The 20897-nt window shown below is 38.9% G+C and overlaps 1 protein-coding gene across 1 annotated transcript in view; it reads right to left on the bottom strand.

Annotated features, from left to right (window-relative positions):
* The window catches only part of nwk (nervous wreck), a 272814-nt gene that overhangs the window by 76927 nt on the left and 174990 nt on the right, over positions 1-20897 (bottom strand). The window contains exons 16-19 of the mRNA XM_071687955.1: positions 18001-18140; positions 9332-9436; positions 2869-3051; positions 1223-1279 (exon numbers count right to left, since the gene is read on the bottom strand). Coding sequence (XP_071544056.1) covers positions 1223-1279; positions 2869-3051; positions 9332-9436; positions 18001-18140 — 485 coding nt within the window. The remainder of the gene's footprint in view (positions 1-1222; positions 1280-2868; positions 3052-9331; positions 9437-18000; positions 18141-20897) is intronic.

Below are 20897 nucleotides of genomic sequence, written 5' to 3'. Positions count from 1 at the left end.
GTTATGGCAATGAATCATACCATCACAACCATGTAATAATGAGTCATGCCACCATACAAGTTGTGGTACACAGTCATACTACCAAACCTGCATTATGGCAAAGACATATCACATGTGTCATAGAATTGTCATGCTGCTAAACCTGTGTCATGGTACTGTCATACTGCTAAGCCTATGTCACAGCACTAAGTAATACCACCACACCTGTGTTTTGGCAAAAAATAATATCACCACCTGAATCATGGCACAGAGTCATACCACTACACACATGTCATGGCACCAAGTCACACCATTTAATCTGACTGACTCATTGTCATATATTCAGACATCTAAAGTAATTCTTTTATTTGGTATTACCTCACCAGGACATGTGCTACCTATCACATTAGTATATGAAGTAGCCATTATGAGGTGTAAGCACATAAGCTAAGTAACAACTACAAATTATTTTTCTATGTCAGGAAGGGTTTCCAAGTGCCAAATACATACAGGGAATTAAGGCCACTTGGCTGCTTTTAACTGCAATAGTGAAGGTTTCACTCTAGAAAATTGCTTGTAAGCAAGAAGCAACTCACTGAATCTTACAGTATGAAGTAATATGCAGAGAGAGCAAATATCTAAAGAATCACAGTGGAGGAGAATGGACAAAATACAAACAAGAAATGCAGGGAATGGCCACACGCAGTTTAAGGATGCTGATATTTCACAAGTAGGGAGAGTGAAGGAGGGTAGGGCTCTCATACCTGCATCATTGGAATTTGTAACATCAGTAAACAGATTCATAGGCAGAAGTGAAGTAGTGTGAAAGGCAAACAGTTGGGGAATCCTTATTGATCTGAACCCTTATATAACTTCTTACTGGCCAAATCTGTCAAATTCAAATGGTTACACAAAAATTTTGTTACAATTTGGATTCAATTGCTTCTCTTACTTTGATATCCTTGATATCATTTAAATCTTAGCATTTTCAAATGTCTGATCGACTACTATATTCCTTCTATACTGGTATGCGTACTGGTGGATAGCTCTTTGATGTGGTGTCCATGAAGCAGTGAGAAATGTTCTAATGAAGGGTCCAGAGGAAAACAGTGCCTGATGTATTGGAATGGTAATAAACACATCTGAGCTAAGCCAATCAGAGCTAAGCTTGAAGGGTAAAGCTCTGCACTGAAGCTATCATAGCAACAAGCTGTGGGGGTGTAGCAGTGAGGATGGTGCCCACCTCGAAACTGTAATCCATGGAGGAGAAAGAGACGGGAGCTGCCATTTCCTCCTCCGTCTTGGCGGGGAAGACAGTGGGACTCAGCACAGGTCATTCATAAACACATTTACTCACTTGGCATTGTAACAACTTATGAATGAATCATGAAACTTATGAATGAATCACAAAAGAATAATCTTTCTAATACTAATGTCATGATAAATAAAACTTATAATACTATCAGGAAGCTTTTGAATGAATCAGATAAACTAAAGTAATACTCGTACATGGCATAAATGATACAAATGATGAATCATAAAAACATGATTTGACCATCCTCAAACACATGCCATGATAACATTAATGAATAAGGAATCTATGCATGAAATACTGTAGTGACAACTAATGAAGAAAAAGGTAAACTAAGGTTATTCTACCACAAATCATACAAAATTGCAATGAAAATAAAGAAATACTAAAAAGAAAAATACCTGTTAAATCAATCAGAAAACTGCACACTGGGTATTACTTTTACACACTATGAGTGAATCTGCAAACTGTATCCATTCTCACACACGATGAATTAATTGAATTTTAATTCATTCAGGAATCATAACTGGAGTTTAACAATTGTGGTATGAAATGACCGTGAGGGATCCTTACTAACTGAGAAGCATCATCAAAATAATTACTGGTGGTATAGTACTCTAAAGATTAAAGCATAAACTTTTAGTAAGGAACAGTCACATATTCACTGTTTGGGGAAGAAGGAACAAGAGGAGTGGAAGGGAGGGCATTTACTTAAGTCATGGCTTGCATTGTGTACAAAGGGTTAATGACAATACTTTTCATCTCAGTCATGGAAGAGGGGGAACAGTGGTTCTAGAATAAAATGAAGGAAAGTTTAATCATACGATCACAAGGGCTACTACTGAGTTTTTCTTCTGTGAGTAATGATCTTGAAAGAAATCAGTTACTACAAACACTTGCATTCTCCTTTCATATTACAAAAATATAGATTTTTATAGTAGATGATCTCTAATTGTGCTAATAGTAATAATCATACTGTCGCATTCATTACTATCAAGTCTAGTTTATGAATATACAAAAAGCTGCATGATGAATTAGAAATTATAGACAAATACCATGATGATGCTACAAAAATCTGATTGTAAAGCCACCTTATAAAAACAGTGATAAAAAAAGCAAACAAGTCTGTATCTGAATCATTCCTAAAACTTTAGTAACAAGCTATTAGTATAGATAACTGAATATGTTACCAAAAGCCATTCATTGGCATACTACAGAAACTAGTAAAAAATACTAAAATTCTCTATGAAAGCAAAATATGTTAAAATGTATCTAGTAAAAATTTTTGCACAAGCAGTTGGAGCTGTTTAAATCTTAAGCACAATAAAAATTCACAAAAAATGTGATCAAAATTACTGGCAAAGATCCAATGACACGATAGTCACTAGACACAAAAGTGAAACTCAGTGCATTGTAGACAGAACCTACACCTTAAAAGCAGGAGTAAAATCTCACCCTGCTAATGAATGTAACAAGCCTATAGCTAGTAGCAATAACAGCAAATGCAAATTCTCTCTCATTCAAGAACAGACTTCACATCAAAAACTGGTAAAAGTTTCCCTATGAAGATACCATACCTCCAGATTGTACTCAATGGAAGAGAAGGAAATGCCTCTCTGGGTGGCTCCATTGATGGCTGTGTCAGCTGGGACACTGGTACCATCTTCAGTATTTGGCTCTGGGAAGGTAGTAAAGTCTGTTTGGGTGGACGGCACTGCTCCCTCCTCCATCTCAATATAGTTTTGGGGAATGAAGCCCACCTGAAGGAGGATGGACGCCTTAATAATCAAGGGGGAATCAGAGTTATTGAAAGGAAAAATCTTTGATATGTGTTAACTCATTGCTTGAATGGAAGCATAGTTACTGAAATAAAAGCTAAACTATAAATGGAAGCATAAGCAGTTAATGAAATATCAGATACTGAAAAAAATATGCTAAAATGAAAGTTACCTAATGAATAGAATATCAGTTACTGAAAGGATCTCAGTAAATTAAACTAGACACAATATGAAAACCTAGTTAATAAACAGAAGTCAAATACTGAAATGATGATAACTACTTGACAATGATTGGACATCTGGTTAATAAATAGTCACTTGTTTGCTGAATGATGCTGAGGACATGGACATGTGTATGTGTAGGAAGAGAGGAAGGTGATTGGTTCTCAGTAAATGTAGGTTTGCGGCAGGGGTGTGTGATGTCTCCATGGTTGTTTAATTTGTTTATGGATGGGGTTGTTAGGGAGGTGAAAGCAAGATATTTGGAAAGAGGGGCAAGTATGAAGTCTGTTGGGGATGAGAGAGCTTGGGAAGTGAGTCAGTTCTTGTTCGCTGATGATACAGCGCTGGTGGCTGATTCATGTGAGAAACTGCAGAAGCTGGTGACTGAGTTTGGTAAAGTGTGTGAAAGAGGAAAGCTGAGAGTAAATGTGAATAAGAGCAAGGTTATTAGGTACAGTAGGGTTGAGGGACAAGTCAATTGGGAGGTAGGTTTGAATGAAGAAAAACTGGAGGAAGTTAAGTGTTTTAAATATCTGGGAGTGGATTTGGCAGCAGATGGAAACATGGAAGCGGAAGTGAATCATAGGGTGGGGGAGGGGGCAAAAATTCTGGGAGCGTTGAAGAATGTGTGGAAGTCAAGAACATTATCTCGGAAAGCAAAAATGGGTATGTTTGAAGGAATAGTGCTTCCAACAATGTTATATGGTTGCGAGGCGTGGGCTATAGATAGAGTTGTGCAGATGAGGGTGGATGTGCTGGATTTGAGATGTTTGAAGACTAAATGTGGTGTGAGGTGGTTTGATCGAGTAAGTAATAATAGGGTAAGAGAGATGTGTGGTAATAAAAAGAGTGTGGTTGAGAGAGCAGAAGAGGGTGTTTTGAAATGGTTTGGTTACATGGAGAGAATGAGTGAGGAAAGATTGACCAAGAGGATATATGTGTCACAGGTGAAGGGAACAAGGAGAAGTGGGAGACCAAATTGGAGGTGGAAAAATGGAGTGAAAAAGATTTTGAGTGATCGGGGCCTGAACATGCAGGAGGGTGAAAGGCGTCCAAGGAATAGAGTGAACTGGAACGATGTGATATACCGGGGTTGACGTGCTGTCAATGGATTGAACCAGGGCATGTGAAGAGTCTGGAGTAAACCATGGAAAGTTCTGTGGGGCCTGGATGTGGAAAGGGAGCTGTAGTTTCGGTGCATTATTACATGACAGATAGAGACTGAGTGTGAACGAATTGGGGCCTTTGTTGTCTTTTCCTAGCGCTACCTCACGCACATGAGGGGGGAGGGGGTTGTTATTTCATGTGTAGCGAGGTGGCGATGCGAATGAATAAAGGGAGACAGTACGAATTATGTACAGGTGTATATATGTATATGTCTGTGTGTGTGTGTATATATATATATATATATTTTTTTTTTTTTTTTATACTTTGTCGCTCGCTGTCTCCCGCGTTTGCGAGGTAGCGCAAGGAAACAGACGAAAGAAATGGCCCAACCCCCCCCCATACACATGTATATACATACGTCCACACACACAAATATACATACCTACACAGCTTTCCATGGTTTACCCCAGACGCTTCACATGCCTTGATTCAATCCACTGACAGCACGCCAACCCCGGTATACCACATCGCTCCAATTTACTCTATTCCTTGCCCTCCTTTCACCCTCCTGCATGTTCAGGCCCCGATCACACAAAATCTTTTTCACTCCATCTTTCCACCTCCAATTTGGTCTCCCTCTTCTCCTCGTTCCCTCCACCTCCGACACATATATCCTCTTGGTCAATCTTTCCTCACTCATTCTCTCAATGTGCCCAAACCACTTCAAAACACCCTCTTCTGCTCTCTCAACCACGATCTTTTTATTTCCACACATCTCTCTTACCCTTACGTTACTCACTCGATCAAACCACCTCACACCACACATTGTCCTCAAACATCTCATTTCCAGCACATCCATCCTCCTGCGCACAACTCTATCCATAGCCCATGCCTCGCAACCATACAACATTGTTGGAACCACTATTCCTTCAAACATACCCATTTTTGCTTTCCGAGATAATGTTCTCGACTTCCACACATTCTTCAAGGCCCCCAGAATTTTCGCCCCCTCCCCCACCCTATGATCCAATTCTGCTTCCTTGGTTCCATCCGCTGCCAGATCCACTCCCAGATATCTAAAACACTTCACTTCCTCCAGTTTTTCTCCATTCAAACTCACCTCCCAATTGACTTGACCCTCAACCCTACTGTACCTAATAACCTTGCTCTTATTCACATTTACTCTTAACTTTCTTCTTCCACACACTTTACCAAACTATATATATATATATATATATATATATATATATATATATATATATATATATATATATGTGTGTGTGGATCAGGTGTTTGCTTTGAAGAATGTATGTGAGAAATACTTAGAAAAGCAAATGGATTTCTATGTAGCATTTATGGATCTGGAGAAGGCATATGATAGAGTTGATAGAGATGCTCTGTGGAAGGTATTAAGAATATATGGTGTGGGAGGCAAGTTGTTAGAAGCAGTGAAAAGTTTTTATTGAGGATGTAAGGCATGTGTACATGTAGGAAGAGAGGAAAGTGATTGGTTCTCAGTGAATATAGGTTTGCGGCAGGGGTGTGTAATGTCTCCATGGTTGTTTAATTTGTTTATGGATGGGGTTGTTAGGGAGGTGAATGCAAGAGTTTTGGAAAGAGGGGCAAGTATGAAGTCTGTTGGGGATGAGAGAGCTTGGGAAGTGAGTCAGTTGTTGTTCGCTGATGATACAGCGCTGGTGGCTGATTCATGTGAGAAACTGCAGAAGCTGGTGACTGAGTTTGGTAAAGTGTGTGAAAGAAGAAAGTTAGGAGTAAATGTGAATAAGAGCAAGGTTATTAGGTACAGTAGGGTTGAGGGTCAAGTCAATTGGGAGGTAAGTTTGAATGGAGAAAAACTGGAGGAAGTAAAGTGTTTTAGATATCTGGGAGTGGATCTGACAGCAGATGGAACCATGGAAGCGGAAGTGGATCATAGGGTGGGGGAGGGGGCGAAAATTCTGGGAGCCTTGAAGGTGTGGAAGTCGAGAACATTATCTCAGAAAGCAAAAATGGCTATGTTTGAAGGAATAGTGGTTCCAACAATGTTGTATGGTTGCGAGGCGTGGGCTATGGATAGAGTTGTGCGCAGGAGGATGGATGTGCTGGAAATGAGATGTTTGAGGACAATGTGTGGTGTGAGGTGGTTTGATCGAGTAAGTAACATGAGGGTAAAAGAGATGTGTGGAAATAAAAAGAGCGTGGTTGAGAGAGCAGAAGAGGGTGTTCTGAAATGGTTTGGGCACATGCAAGAAAATGAATGAGGAAAGATTGACCAAGAGGATATATGTGTCGGAGGTGGAGGGAACGAGGAGAAGTGGGAGACCAAATTGGAGGTGGAAAGATGGAGTGAAAAAGATTTTGTGTGATCGGGGCCTGAACATGCAGGAGGGTGAAAGGAGGGCAAGGAATAGAGTGAATTGGATCGATGTGGTATACCGGGGTTGACGTGCTGTCAGTGGATTGAATCAGGGCATGTGAAGCATCTGGGGTAAACCATGGAAAGCTGTGTAGGTATGTATATTTGCGTGTGTGGACGTATGTATATACATGTGTATGGGGGTGGGTTGGGCCATTTCTTTCGTCTGTTTCCTTGCGCTACCTCGCAAACGTGGGAGACAGCAAAAAAAAGAAAAAAAGAAAAAAAAATATATATATATATATATATATATATATTTTTTTTTTTTTTTTTTTTTTTTTATACTTTGTCGCTGTCTCCCGCGTTTGCGAGGTAGCGCAAGGAAACAGACGAAAGAAATGGCCCAACCCCCCCCCCCATACACATGTACATACACACGTCCAGACACGCAAATATACATACCTACACAGCTTTCCATGGTTTACCCCAGACGCTTCACATGCCTTGCTTCAATCCACTGACAGCACGTCAACCCCTGTATACCACATGACTCCAATTCACTCTATTTCTTGCCCTCCTTTCACCCTCCTGCATGTTCAGGCCCCGATCACACAAAATCTTTTTCACTCCATCTTTCCACCTCCAATTTGGTCTCCCTCTTCTCCTCGTTCCCTCCACCTCCGACACATATATCCTCTTGGTCAATCTCTCCTCACTCATACATATATATATATATATATTTATGTGTGTGTGTGTGGTGGCTGATTCATGTGAGAAACTGCAGAAGCTGGTGACTGAGTTTGGTAAAGTGTGTCAAAGAAAGCTGAGAGTAAATGTGAATAAGAGCAAGGTTATTAGGTACAGTAAGGTTGAGGGACAAGTCAATTGGGAGGTAAGTTTGAATGGAGAAAAACTGGAGGAAGTGAAGTGTTTTAGATATCTGGGAGTGGATTTTGCAGCTGAAATAAATCACAGGGTGGGGGAGGGGGTGAAGGTTCTGGGAGCGTTGAAGAATATGTGGAAGGCGAGAGCATTATCTCAGAAAGCAAAAATGGGTATGTTAGAAGGAATAGTGGTTCCAATAATGTTATATGGTTGCAATGCGTGGGCTATAGATAGGGTTGTGTGGAGGAGGGTGGATGTGTTGGAAATGAGATGTTTGAGGACAATATGTGGTGTGAGGTGGTTTGATCGAGTAAGTAATAATAAGGTAAGAGAGATGTGTGGTAATAAAAAGAATGTGGTTGAGAGAGCAGAAGAGGGTGTATTGAAATGGTTTGGTCAGATGGAGAGAATGAGTGAGGAAAGATTGACAAAGAGGATATATGTGTCAGAGGTGGAGGGAACAAGGAGAAGTGGAAGACCAAATTGGAGGTGAAAGGATGGAGTGAAAAGGATTTTGAGCAATCGGGGCCTGAACATACAGGAGGGTAAAAGGCGTGCAAGGAACTGAGTGAATTGGAATGATGAGGTATACCAGGGTCGACGTGCTGTCAATGGATTAAGCTAGGGCAAGTGAAGCGTCTGGGGTAAACCATGGAAAGTTTTGTAGGGCCTGGATGTGGAAAGGGAGCTGTGGTTTCGGTGCAATACACATGACAGCTTGAGACTTAGTGTGAATGAATGTGGCCTTGTTGTCTTTTCCTAGCACTACCTCACGTGCGTGCGGGGGGAGGGGGTTGTCATTTCATGTGTGACGGGGTGGCTACAGGAATGAATAAAGGCTGCTACTATGAATTATGTACATGTGTATATATGTATATGTCTGTGTAAGTATATGTATGTATACATTGAAATGTGTAGGTATGTATATGTGCATGTGTGGACATGTATGTATATACATATGTATGTGGGTGGGTTGGACCATTCTTTTGTTTGTTTCCTTGCGCTACTTCGCTAACGTGGGAGACAGCGACAAAGTACAATGACTATAAATGAATATAATCAAAAATACACATGTATATGTCTTTATTCATTTATCATACTTTGTCGCTGTCTCACGTTAGTGAGGTAGGGCAAGGAAACAGACGAAAGAATGGCCCAACCCACCCACATACACATGTATATACATAAACACCACCACATGCACATATACATACTTATACATTGCAATGTATACATACATATACATACAAAGACATATACATATATACCCATGTACATATTCATACATATTCATGCTGCCTTCATCCATTCCCGTCACCACCCTGCCACACATGAAATGGCACCAACAAAAAGCAATCAGAAATAAATGTATGATACACCACAAATCTTCCTGGCAATGAAAGTGTCTTTTAACCTTCGTGTGGTAAAGGTAACCATGGGCCCTGCCCAGGATTTGAGTCTAACCCGTGGTGTATAAACATTTGTCTGTCCATCAACAGAAATGTGCCATAATGTATGAAGATTGCCAAAATTCATTACAGCTTTTGTAATTTTCACACACCTCACAACAATGTATAAGTCTACATCATGAACTTAAAGAGCATAAGAGGCCTCAGCAAACCTCTGAAAGTCAATTCTCTGCAACTATACATCTGCCATGTAGTGCTATACAATAAGTTAAAAATAACTTACCTCACCCTTATAGTTCCTGGCCTGGACCCAGCCATCACCATCACCTTCACCCATGACTTCTAGTTCCTCATTCTCCACGATTGTTAACTCATCTGGGTTTTGGGCCTGCAAAGTGGGAAGTTAGACTTCATATGTATACAGCCAAAGATCTATATTGTACATATGTATGTTCATCATCTGCTTTACCAATACCTACGTATCTATCTGTCTACCTATCTATCAATCTCTCTATTTATATTTTTTCTTTATCATACTTTGTCACTGTCTCCCGCGTTAGCGAGGTAGCACAAGGAAACAGACAAAAGAATGGCCCAACCCACCCACAAACACATGTATATACATACACACCCACACATGCACATATATATATAACTATACATCTCAATGTATACAAATATTATTTATGTATTTATTTTGCTTTGTCGCTGTCTCCCGTGTTAGCAAGGTAGCACAAGGAAACAGACGAAAAGAATGGCCAAACCTGCCCACATACACATGTATATACATACACGTCCACACATGCAAATATACATACCTATACATCTCATAGTATACATATATATACACACAAAGACATATACATATATACACATGTATATAATTCATACTGTCTGCCTTTATTCATTCCCATCACCACCTCGCCACACATGAAATAACAACCCCCTCCCCCCTCATGTGTGCGAGGTAGCGCTAGGAAAAGACAACAAAGGCAACATTCGTTCACACTCAGTCTCTAGCTGTCATGTAATAATGCACCGAAACTACAGCTCAATTTCTACATCCAGGCCCCACAGAAATTTTCATGGTTTACCCCAGACGCATCAAATGCCCTGGTTCAATCCATTGACAGCATGTCGACCACGGTATACCACATCGTTCCAATTCACTCTATTCCTTGCACGCCTTTCACCCTCCTGCATGTTCAGGCCCCGATCACTCAAAATCTTTTTCACTCCATCTTTCCACCTCCAATTTGGTCTCCCACTTTTCCTCGTTCCCTCCACCTCTGACACATATATCCTCTTGGTCAATCTTTCCTCAATTATTCTCTCCATGTGACCAAACCATTTCAAAACACCCTCTTCTGGTCTCTCAACCACACTCTTTTTATTACCACACATCTCTCTTACCCTATTATTACTTACCCAATCAAACCACCGCACACCACATATTGTCCTCAAACATCTCATTTCCAGCACATCCATCCTCCTGCGCACAACTCTATCCATAGCCCACGCCTTGCAACCATATAACATTGTTGGAACCACTATTCCTTCAAACATACCCATTTTTGCTTTCCGAGATACTGTTCTCGACTTCCACACATTCTTCAAGGCCCCCAGAATTTTCGCCCCCTCCCCCACCCTATGATTCACTTCCACTTCCATGGTTCCATATGCTGCCAAATCCACTCCCAGATATCTAAAACACTTCACTTCCTCCAGTTTTTCTCCATTCAAACTTACCTCCCAATTGACTTGACCCTCAACCCTACTGTACCTAATAACCTTGCTCTTATTCACATTTACTCTCAACTTTCTTCTTTCACACACTTTACCAAACTAAGTCACCAGCTTCTGCAGTTTCCCACATGAATCAGCCACCAGTGCTGTATCATCAGCGAACAACAACTGACTCCCTTCCCAAGCTCTCTCATCCACAACAGACTGCATACTTGCCCCTCTTTCCAGGACTCTTGCATTCACCTCCCTAACAACCCATCCAGAAACAAATTAAACAACCATGGAGACATCACACACCCCTGCCGCAAACCTACATTCGCTGAGAACCAATCACTTTCCTCTCTTCCTACACATACACATGCCTTACATCCTCCATAAAAACTTTTCACTGCTTCTAACAACTTACCTCCCACACCATATATTCTTAATACCTTCCACGGAGCAATCTCTATCAACTCTTATCATATGCCTTAAACAGATCCGTAAATGCTACATACAAATCCATTTGCTTTTCTAAGTATTTCTCACATACATTCTTCAAAGCAAACACCTGATCCATATATCCTCTACCACTTCTGAAACTACACTGCTCTTCCCCAATCTGATGCTCTGTACATGCCTTCACCCTCTCAATCAATACCCTCCCATATAATTTACCAGGAATACTCAACAAACTTATACCTCTGTAATTTGAGCACTCACCTTTGTCCCCTTTGCCTTTGTACAATGGCACTATGCAAGCATTCTGCCAGTCCTCATGCACCTCACCATGAATCATACATATATTAAATAACTTTACCAACCAGTCAACAATACAGTCACCCCCTTTTTTAATAAGTTCCACTGCAATACCATCCAAACCTGCTGCCTTGCCGGCTTTCATCTTCCGCAAAGCTTTTACTACCTCTTCCCAGTTTACCAAATCATTTTCCCTAACCCTCTCACTTTGCACACCACCTCGACCAAAACACCCTACATCTACCACTCTATCATCAAACACATTCAACAAACCTTCAAAATACTCACTCGTTCTTCTCACATCACCACTACTTGTTATCACCTCCCCATTAGCCCCTTCACTGATGTTCTCATTTGTTCCCTTGTCTTATGCACTTTATTTACCTCCTTCCAAAACATCTTTTTATTCTCCCTAAAATTTAATGATACTCTCTCACCCCAACTCTCATTTGCCCTCTTTTTCACCTCTTGCACCTTTCTCTTGACCTCCTGCCTCTTTCTTTTATACATCTCCCACTCATTTGCATTATTTCCCTGCAAGAATCGTCCAAATGCCTCTCTCCTCTCTTTCACTAATAATCTTACTTCTTCATCCCACCACTCACTACCCTTTCTAATCTGCACACTTCCCACGCTTCTCATGCCACAAGCATCTTTTGCGCAAGCCATCACTGCTTCCCTATTTATATATCTATCTATCTAATAATCATATGGCCCCAAGACAGAGTTCCTGCAGCTTCAAGGCTGTGCTACACTTAGTAGTATGAAAATGATGCACTCCTTTGGAGTGAGAATCTCCTTAACTAGACTGTACAGTACAACTTCTCAAATATGATAATACAACCTCATCGAAGGTGACTTTCCACTTGCAATGTAACCTCTTGCCAATGAAGTCCATTAACACTCTCTCTCTCTCTCTCTCTCTCTCTCTCTCTCTCTCTCTCTCTCCTCTCTCTCTCTCTCTCTCCTCTCTCTCTCTCTCTCTCTCTCTCTCTCTCTCTCTAACACATACATATTTTTTCTTTCTTTCATACTTGACTGCCATTTCTCATGTTAACAAGGTAGCACCAGGAACAGATGGAGAAAGACCACATCCATTCACATCCATTCTTGAGCTGCCATGAGTAATGGTACAGAAAGAAATATAACCAAAATTTCTCCCTACAAATTACATACTTCATAAAGCAAAGAAATCAGTGCAGATGAAATTACTCACCACCAACAGATATCAGAGACAAATCCAAACTTTCAATAACACCATTACTACCATAACCACTGAAAGACAAACTGAAAATTGAAATGCCTTTCACAGTAAATCACAAGTCCCAAAGCACCCAACTCTTGCCCATTAAAGAAATCCACTGATCACACCAGTCTAGACCCCCACTCATGAAGTGCCCCAAGTCCATTCCAATGAAATCTCTCCTTCCAAAGAACACACAAATAAACTCATGAGACACTACTAAAAAATCAGTCACAAATCAACCAAACCCCTAAACAGGAAAGTCATGATAAACCAATACAAAATCAATCTAGAAACAATTGCTCATACACCCTGCACTCCCAATTATAACCTTAAAGTACTCTCCTGCTCCACACCCTCATATCAAATTTTCACGTAAAACATTAAGGCCAATTTGCAATGTCTACTCAGGAAGCCCATATACAGGTAACAAACTGTGTCAATTATTTTTAGCATACTGCCAGTGGCAGTAAGGAGACTTCTTCCTTGTGGTATAACTCTTTACTTGCAGAGTCTGGTAATATCTGCCATAGTTATGTATCACATGATAAAACAGAGGAGAAAATATGATCTAATTCCAAGTAAAATAGATGAAAATGATAAGTAGAGAATTCTCACTGATATACTCATGAAAGGCACTCTCAGGTGATAAATAAGTGATGAGCTAAAATAATGTTTTGTATCATGACTTACTGATGCAACGAATACATAGGCACTGGTTTTTATGAATGTTCGAGGATATGGCTGAAGTACTTGATAACTGTTGAAGGAAATGGCAGAAACACAATGCTTAACCATTTGGTGAGGTAATTGCAAAATTTTTCTGTGGCAATAAAAGCAAATTTTCAAATGTTAAAAAAGAATCTTTTTCAAATATCAAAAAAACAATCTTCTTAGTTTGTTATTAACTAGAATATAATTTTCTTAATAAAATGATGTGCAACTCAACCTGGTGAGACACTGTTTATGATTGCTGCATCCCCTTTTAACTTATGCTGCCATACTGTCAAGCATATGAAGTCCTGCATGAGTAGTTTCAGGCACACTGCAAGAGATATGTAGTATTGTTCTAAGTGCTTTTGTCCCAAACAAATATGAATACCAATGACTTTCATCATTAATATCTACTATCTTGCAACAACAACAATACTTTACGAGTTATTACATAACATGAAGGCACAGATCTCATACAAATATACTTGACAACCTTGACATCTCCACATTTACTGACCAGTAGATGGGAGAAAATGTCAGCCTGTAAATACAGAGACAAATTATGGAATGCCACTGTAATCATATATTTTGCCTTGAGACAGAGGTAGCCAATTCAAGACATGTTTCTTAAGAGGATGACTGCTCAGAGTGAATAAATCTCATATGAGGTAAACCACCTTCTCAATGCCATCATCAGTTGATACTCTCTCAGAAATGATGTGTTAACTTTTTTGCCTCTGTTTAAATATCCAGCTGACTTATCTTCCCATTGGTAGCCTGCAGAGGTTATTTTCATCATTTGGAAGGCATGGGAATAAATTCTGCTCTCATCACCTCTATAATTGCCAAGAAAAATGCACAACTGTCCACCTGAAAGTTGTGCACACATGTCGACTCTGGAAAATGTGTGGTTTGTTGGATGACAAAAGTTTTTAGGAGGAACATTTGATAAGAAGTGATGAAGAACAGTAAGAGAAATGTTGAGAAATATATTACTAAGAGGGTGATTTTAGCAAGATCATGTGAAGAGGAAGAAGAGGTGCTCCCAGTGAACCTGCACTTGAATTAGAAATTATGTAACAGTTTTACCTAATCTTATCTCTGTGTAATCTTGTGGTTATGGAAGATTTTGGTAACATGATTGGCAAAGGGCTACAATATTTCCAAAGAAAAGATACCTTCAAGATCCAGTTATGTATTATGGATTTGACAGCCCTGGAGCCAAAATATTCCTGCCTGCCTTTGAAAGGCCTTTGAGAAAATTTAATGAAACCATATATAGTATATAATGTATATATTTCTCAATAAAAACATGTAAGCTCAGGATATCTTGTACTCTATGCAGGATATTTTGTTCCATAGCAGGCAATGTCTTTGAACATTTGTAATCATCAGCGATTATATATGCTTCCTAAGAGAATGTCATGGCATACGGAGAAATACTGATAACATTTAACCCTCAAGAATTTGAGTTTCATGTAATCAAATAGATGAGGTGGCAACTCCAGAGCATGCCAAGATTAGTAATCATAAAAGTAAAGATAAATTAAGGAAAAACAGATACTTTCATTTCTTGGGCCCCCAAACTACCAGACCCAGGAATAATTCAAGGAAATTCAGATTATTATATTTTTAGGGTTACTCCTGTAATTGGACCTTGGAATAGTTTAAGAAAATTCAGATCTTGTTTTCAGAGCATCCCTAGGATACTATAGCCTGGGATAATCTAAGAGGGATTGCACTTTCTCATTCTTAGGGCCTACCTATCCTTTCAGGCCCTAGGGCCTGGCTCCTCTGGCATCCTCCATATATCGTTGATAATATCCTCCTTATGCATGCCAGCCACTCGATAGCCTCAAGCTTACAACTATTTGAAAGGTGAAATATCTCTACATATATTCGTATTATTCATCATCAATGTGGTGACTGTGTATACAATAAAAATATATATAAGAAATAAGTTTCTTTTTCTTTCTTTCATACTATTCGCCATTTCCCACGTCAGCGAGGTAGCGTTAAGATCAGAGGACTGGGCCTTTGAGGGAATATCCTCATCTGGCCCCCTTCTCTGTTCCTTCTTTGAGAAAAAAAAAAAAAAAAAGAGGGGAGGATTTCCAGCCCCCCACTCCCTTCCCTTTTAGTCGCCTTCTACGACACGCAGAGAATACGTGGGAAGTATTCTTTCTCCCCTATCCCCAGGGATACATAAGAAATAACTATGTGCATAATTTTCCTTCCCACACTTGCCAGTCAATATCCCTCATACTGAAACTTCAGTGTGAAAGGCATATTATTCCTGAATACACTAATGTCATTACCACTATGCTCTACTATTGTATCAGAGTGCAGTAAGACCAACCTCACCAAAAAGAAACAATTTTCATTTCCTCCTTTCTAACCAGGAGTTGTCAAAAGCAGCATTTACATCCCTTATGGTGATCACTCAGCACCATATGAGGCCTACAAAAAGGTGATGAAAAAATTTCAGCATATATTCTGTTATTTCTAACTGCTAATCTATCATTTCATAAAAGAGACTTTTTTGTTTTTATTATTTATTTTCAATCTCCTTAAAAGAATTTCTGAAGTATACCTTCTGTTAGAAGGTAAATACGGAGGCAAAAGTGTGAATAATGAACAAACGTTAAATACACAAAAAAAGGCACTTCAGTAATAAATACAGATAAAAAGTTACTGCCATAAATATGAAAAATCAATACGGAATTTGTGAAGCCATAGTTATGCATTAGTTGATATAAACAAAAGACAGTTTGCCATTAATGCCAATTAAAATAGATAATAGTGAGGATGTATCCAAGATCAGTGACCTTCCATTTCCTCCTCTCTCTCTAAAATTCCAGCAAAATAATCTTACTCTTCTAACAGCTTGCAAACTACATTCTAAATAAACTCCTTGTTCTAATATCAACAAGATATATCAAACCAAAGAGTTTTTCTCTAAACTGGATAATAAATAACAAACTGTTGAAAAATTATGTTTCCTACATTATATGCTGTTATGACTAACTGGGGAAAATTTGCAGGGTTCCTACAACTGAACTATGTGCTCTTCTGATAAGTCTATAAAATTGTTCATGTTCTTATACTTTCTTTATGCAGCATTCAGGGTGATGGTGACAACCTCACCACAGATCCAAAAATCAGTTTTCCTTTATCAAACGGCAATGTACTCATATGGTTGGCTCATCAGTGTCATGCTGGAATTTCAAAAGTTTTAGAGCAGGTGATCGACCACCAGATCAGGCTAGAAACTGCATAAACTGGGAGTGTGAAAATACCAAGCCTATCAGAGGCAGGATTCAATAAGCACTGTGGCAGCAGGTACATCACTCTCTTACACACTGAGTATCAAGAATGCCTGCCAGCCCAGTCTTACCCCCAGCAATTGTGTTTACTCATTTCTGTGCTTGTGCATGCTATTTTTGCTGATAATTTTGTAGTAGAGTGTAAAATGAGTTTATCTTATAGTGAATTACAGACTGGGACATCAGGCTACTCTCAAAAGAGAGAGGAATATAGAACAATGGAAGAGTGTGGACCTGAAGCACATGATTTGTCTGCTTAGTTACCATTATTATTGTGTGTACTCTTTGAAACTCATCATCTTTTCTCCCTTACAATCTATGTAATCTGTAACAATGTACCCTCAAAATTAGGGAAAATTCACAAAAATCAATGTACCCTCAAAATAAGGGAAAATTCACAAAATCCATCAGTTTTTGTCAATGTTATTTTTGCTTAGAAAACTTTGACAATCATTTTCTCAACATTTTAATTTAGCACACTTTTAAAATCTCATATACATATGCTAACCACAGAAAACACCAAACTTCTGTTTTGCTCAATCCATCATATGATGGTCCAGTTCTTCATTATTGAGCACTATCCTTCTTCTATTCTTCTTTGTTGCTGATTGGACTTGTTGAAACTCTTTTACTGGTTTGTCTGTCACTGTGAACAGGATGACCCAATTTTCCAAACTGTAATCTAAAGGCAAGACTGAATGTCACTTATCCAATGGTCTAATCAGTGCCAACTAGATCAAAACAAAATAGAATATCACCTGGTGACCAGCTCTCTATCTCCTATGGTTGGAAAGATAATACACCATTCCAAAAAATTTTGGAGGGAGTTTTGAATGCACAAATTATTTTGGAAAGTTGATTATTTAGGAAAGCAAATTTTTGGATTTGTGATACTCAAGTGTAGTAATATATATTTGTTTTTCAGGCTATCTACACCTACCTAAAAAACCAGGACACTTTTCAATGGATTGCTTAACCTACTATTTAACCCACAGGATGTCTGTCTATGTAACAATCCAACTTTTGATCAGTTAATCTTTTCATCAATCTTTCTTTCTGTCAGAGAGACAGGCAGACAGACAGACAGAATCACACTCACAATGTGACCAAAAGACATTATACAGAAGCAGAGCACTACAAACCATAAACCATAATAAGAACCCCATGATTTACAGCAGTACTCACGGTGTAGTTGTACAAAACGGTGCACTTAGGGTATGTGACAATGTCCTCTGGGGGGCCATTGGTGACTGGGGGGAGGGGGGACACAGGTGCATCCCCCCAGTCTACGTTCATGGGGTCCCAGGTGGTAGGCTCTAGTCTCCCTGGGGTCCAGGGACATAGAAGCAGGCAATAAAGACAGAATGAAATAAATACAAGATCAACTCAAATGTTGTTCACAGATTTGGTTACATGTTGCAATAAAGAATAATTCATAACAATGAGCTTAAATATCTTTAACAGAGGAGTAGTGATCAATATCAGCTGAATTCTAAGGTACAGAAAACATGACCTGAGAAGTGATTAATTTCTTCGGGAATGAGTTTTAGTCTTTTGTTTAATTCCTTAAGGAAATAACCTCCCTCTTACTACTTCCACACTTGCTACATATTCCATCTCAAGCACTGCATGATCTCTTTTCTGAGATCATGTTCCATGTTAATGATTTAGTTTCTAGGCTACTCTATGTGAAAATTAGTCAAGCATTAATTGAGAGAGCTGAGCTTTAGCTTGATGGAAGTACCTGGTCATGGTTGACAAGCCTATTTCCATATGATCTGGTGTTGTCAATACAGAGGAAAAGGAAATTACAGAAGGTAGTATATGAGTTTTAACTGGTGCATAAAAGAGGTAGGTAAACAAGTTTTAAATGGTGTATAAAAGAAGACGATCGAATATGACTGTTAGTAAGAGTATGGCAAAGAGCTTAAAAGGAGGGAAACTGACAGAGTCTTCACAGTGCCATACAAAATCAACAGATCTAATGAGCTGAAGCTCAAGGTTAGGATAGCTGATGAGCAGTTCAATGAAGTTAGAAAATTTAAGAAATTGGGAATGGTGGTTTGTCTACATGGCACAATGGAAGGAAAATCCAGATGAGAGTCACCCTACGAAGAAAGATCACTCATCTTTTGGGAGAATTCTGAAGGGGAAGAATGTGACCATGAAAGCAAAAAAAGTCTAAGGGAGAGCATAGTTCTGCACTAACTTACTGATGTGAAACATAACTATGGAATGGAACAGATAGCTCTATGATTCTGGCTTTCAAAATGGATTATTTGAGAGGTGTTAGTGGTGCAAGTGGATGGGATGGGATAAATAATAGCAAAGTGTACAAGAGATGTAAGATGAGAGAGAAAGTCAATCAAGCATAGTATGGAGTCACAATGTGGGCTACGAATACTAACCTGAACTGGTTTGGTAAATTGGAACGGATGCACAGTGACAAATTTGTTAAGAAAATATATAGGAGTAAAGCAGCAAAAATAGAGTAGAGACAGAGAGCCAGAATCCTATGAGGAAACAGTGAGGAAGTAAATTGAGGAGAGGACCCATAATGGTGTAAGGTGGAATGAGCATGGTACAGAAATGTATTTGGTTATAACAGCCAGAAGACTTTCCAGTCATGGCCCTTTCATCAGATGGCATTTCCCCAAGAGGATCAAGGTATCAGAGATATACAGACAGATAATCAGATAGATAGATACAGATACAGATAGAATGCATTGACAATACATGGTGCTCCTGACCCTAAGATCCTTAATGATGTGCTGGCACAGAAAGTTCACAAGTACACACTAATGAAATTCATTTTCCCAAGCACCTTCTACCCCATGTGGATCCGAGTTTGAACAGTATATGCCCTACAGTAAAAGGTTTCCTACCACAATGAAATGCTAAATTTTCTACCATTTGCACCATATCTACCATTCCTTTATAATTCTCATTAAAGATCTAATTTCAATCATCAATCATCCATTGAAGATATGTACTATCAAAGCAATGAAGTAAACTTTGACAATCAGTACATTTCAATTATTATTCTGAAAGGCTCAATGTCTATGAAGACCTCATGGAAATAAGGATTCTTGCCTGAAGAGCTGGCACACTTCTCCATCTTCTTTCTTTCTTTACACTTTGTCCTTCTGGAAAAACTGTGTACAATCCAACTAACTTAAAAACTTTTTTCTGAACAAAACCTACAGAGGTCTAATTTGATCCTGTTAGTGCAGTCTTTTTAAGTTCAAGTCCATTATCATTTCCCTTCTCATCCATTTACATCTATATATAATAATCCTAGTTGAATAGTTGCTGGAAATTCCCAACATTTTTCCACTAAAAGGCACTCTGTTACTCTTCATTTTTTATGATCTTGATCATCTGTAGCTCTATTTCATCCTTATCAACAGAAATCCTAATGAATTTTTCATAAAATGCTCATTTTGGGCTTTTCTCTGTACTCCCATATAATCACTCTTTAATACAAAGGATCTTCCCTTCCTTTCCATGTTGTACTCTTCCTTCTTGCTTGATTTATCAACATCTGTAAAAAATTCCTTCAAGTCTGCTACCTCCAAATTTTCCTGAAAAATTTTGTTCTTCCTTGAGAAACATATCATCTCTTGAGTCCTTCTATTTATTTTCACCCCCAATATCATGACTATGTTCCTTGTCAAGCTAATAACATTTGGCTGAATTGAGATTTCTCCTACCTACTTCAGTCTAGCATTACACATATCTGTGTCTTTTACCTCACCCAGTAAATACTCTCTCAATGACTCAATCCTAATAATGTAGATTTTTTTATAATTTACATTGTCATAATCACTCCAGTAACTTTGACCTTACAGTTTCACAAATTCTTACATTCTGCTGCAGTTGTTTGGGCTTAATTGGTTCTTTTTCCTTTATCAATCCCTCATTCCCATCTTGGGCATTCAAATGATCTGTTATTTACATAATAATTCTACACCAACACGTCCAATGATGTTTAATAATTTTTCACTTTGACATCTTTTTAAGTAATTCTTCACATCTTCTGTAACTTCATTCTTAATCTTAATCCTGTATGTATGGTTACC

The sequence above is a fragment of the Panulirus ornatus genome, chromosome 44 (assembly GCF_036320965.1).
Source record: "Panulirus ornatus isolate Po-2019 chromosome 44, ASM3632096v1, whole genome shotgun sequence".
NCBI classification, from domain to species: Eukaryota; Metazoa; Arthropoda; class Malacostraca; order Decapoda; family Palinuridae; genus Panulirus; species Panulirus ornatus.
Note: the sequence above shows the minus strand (reverse complement) of the source record. Positions and strands in the feature narration are given on the sequence as shown.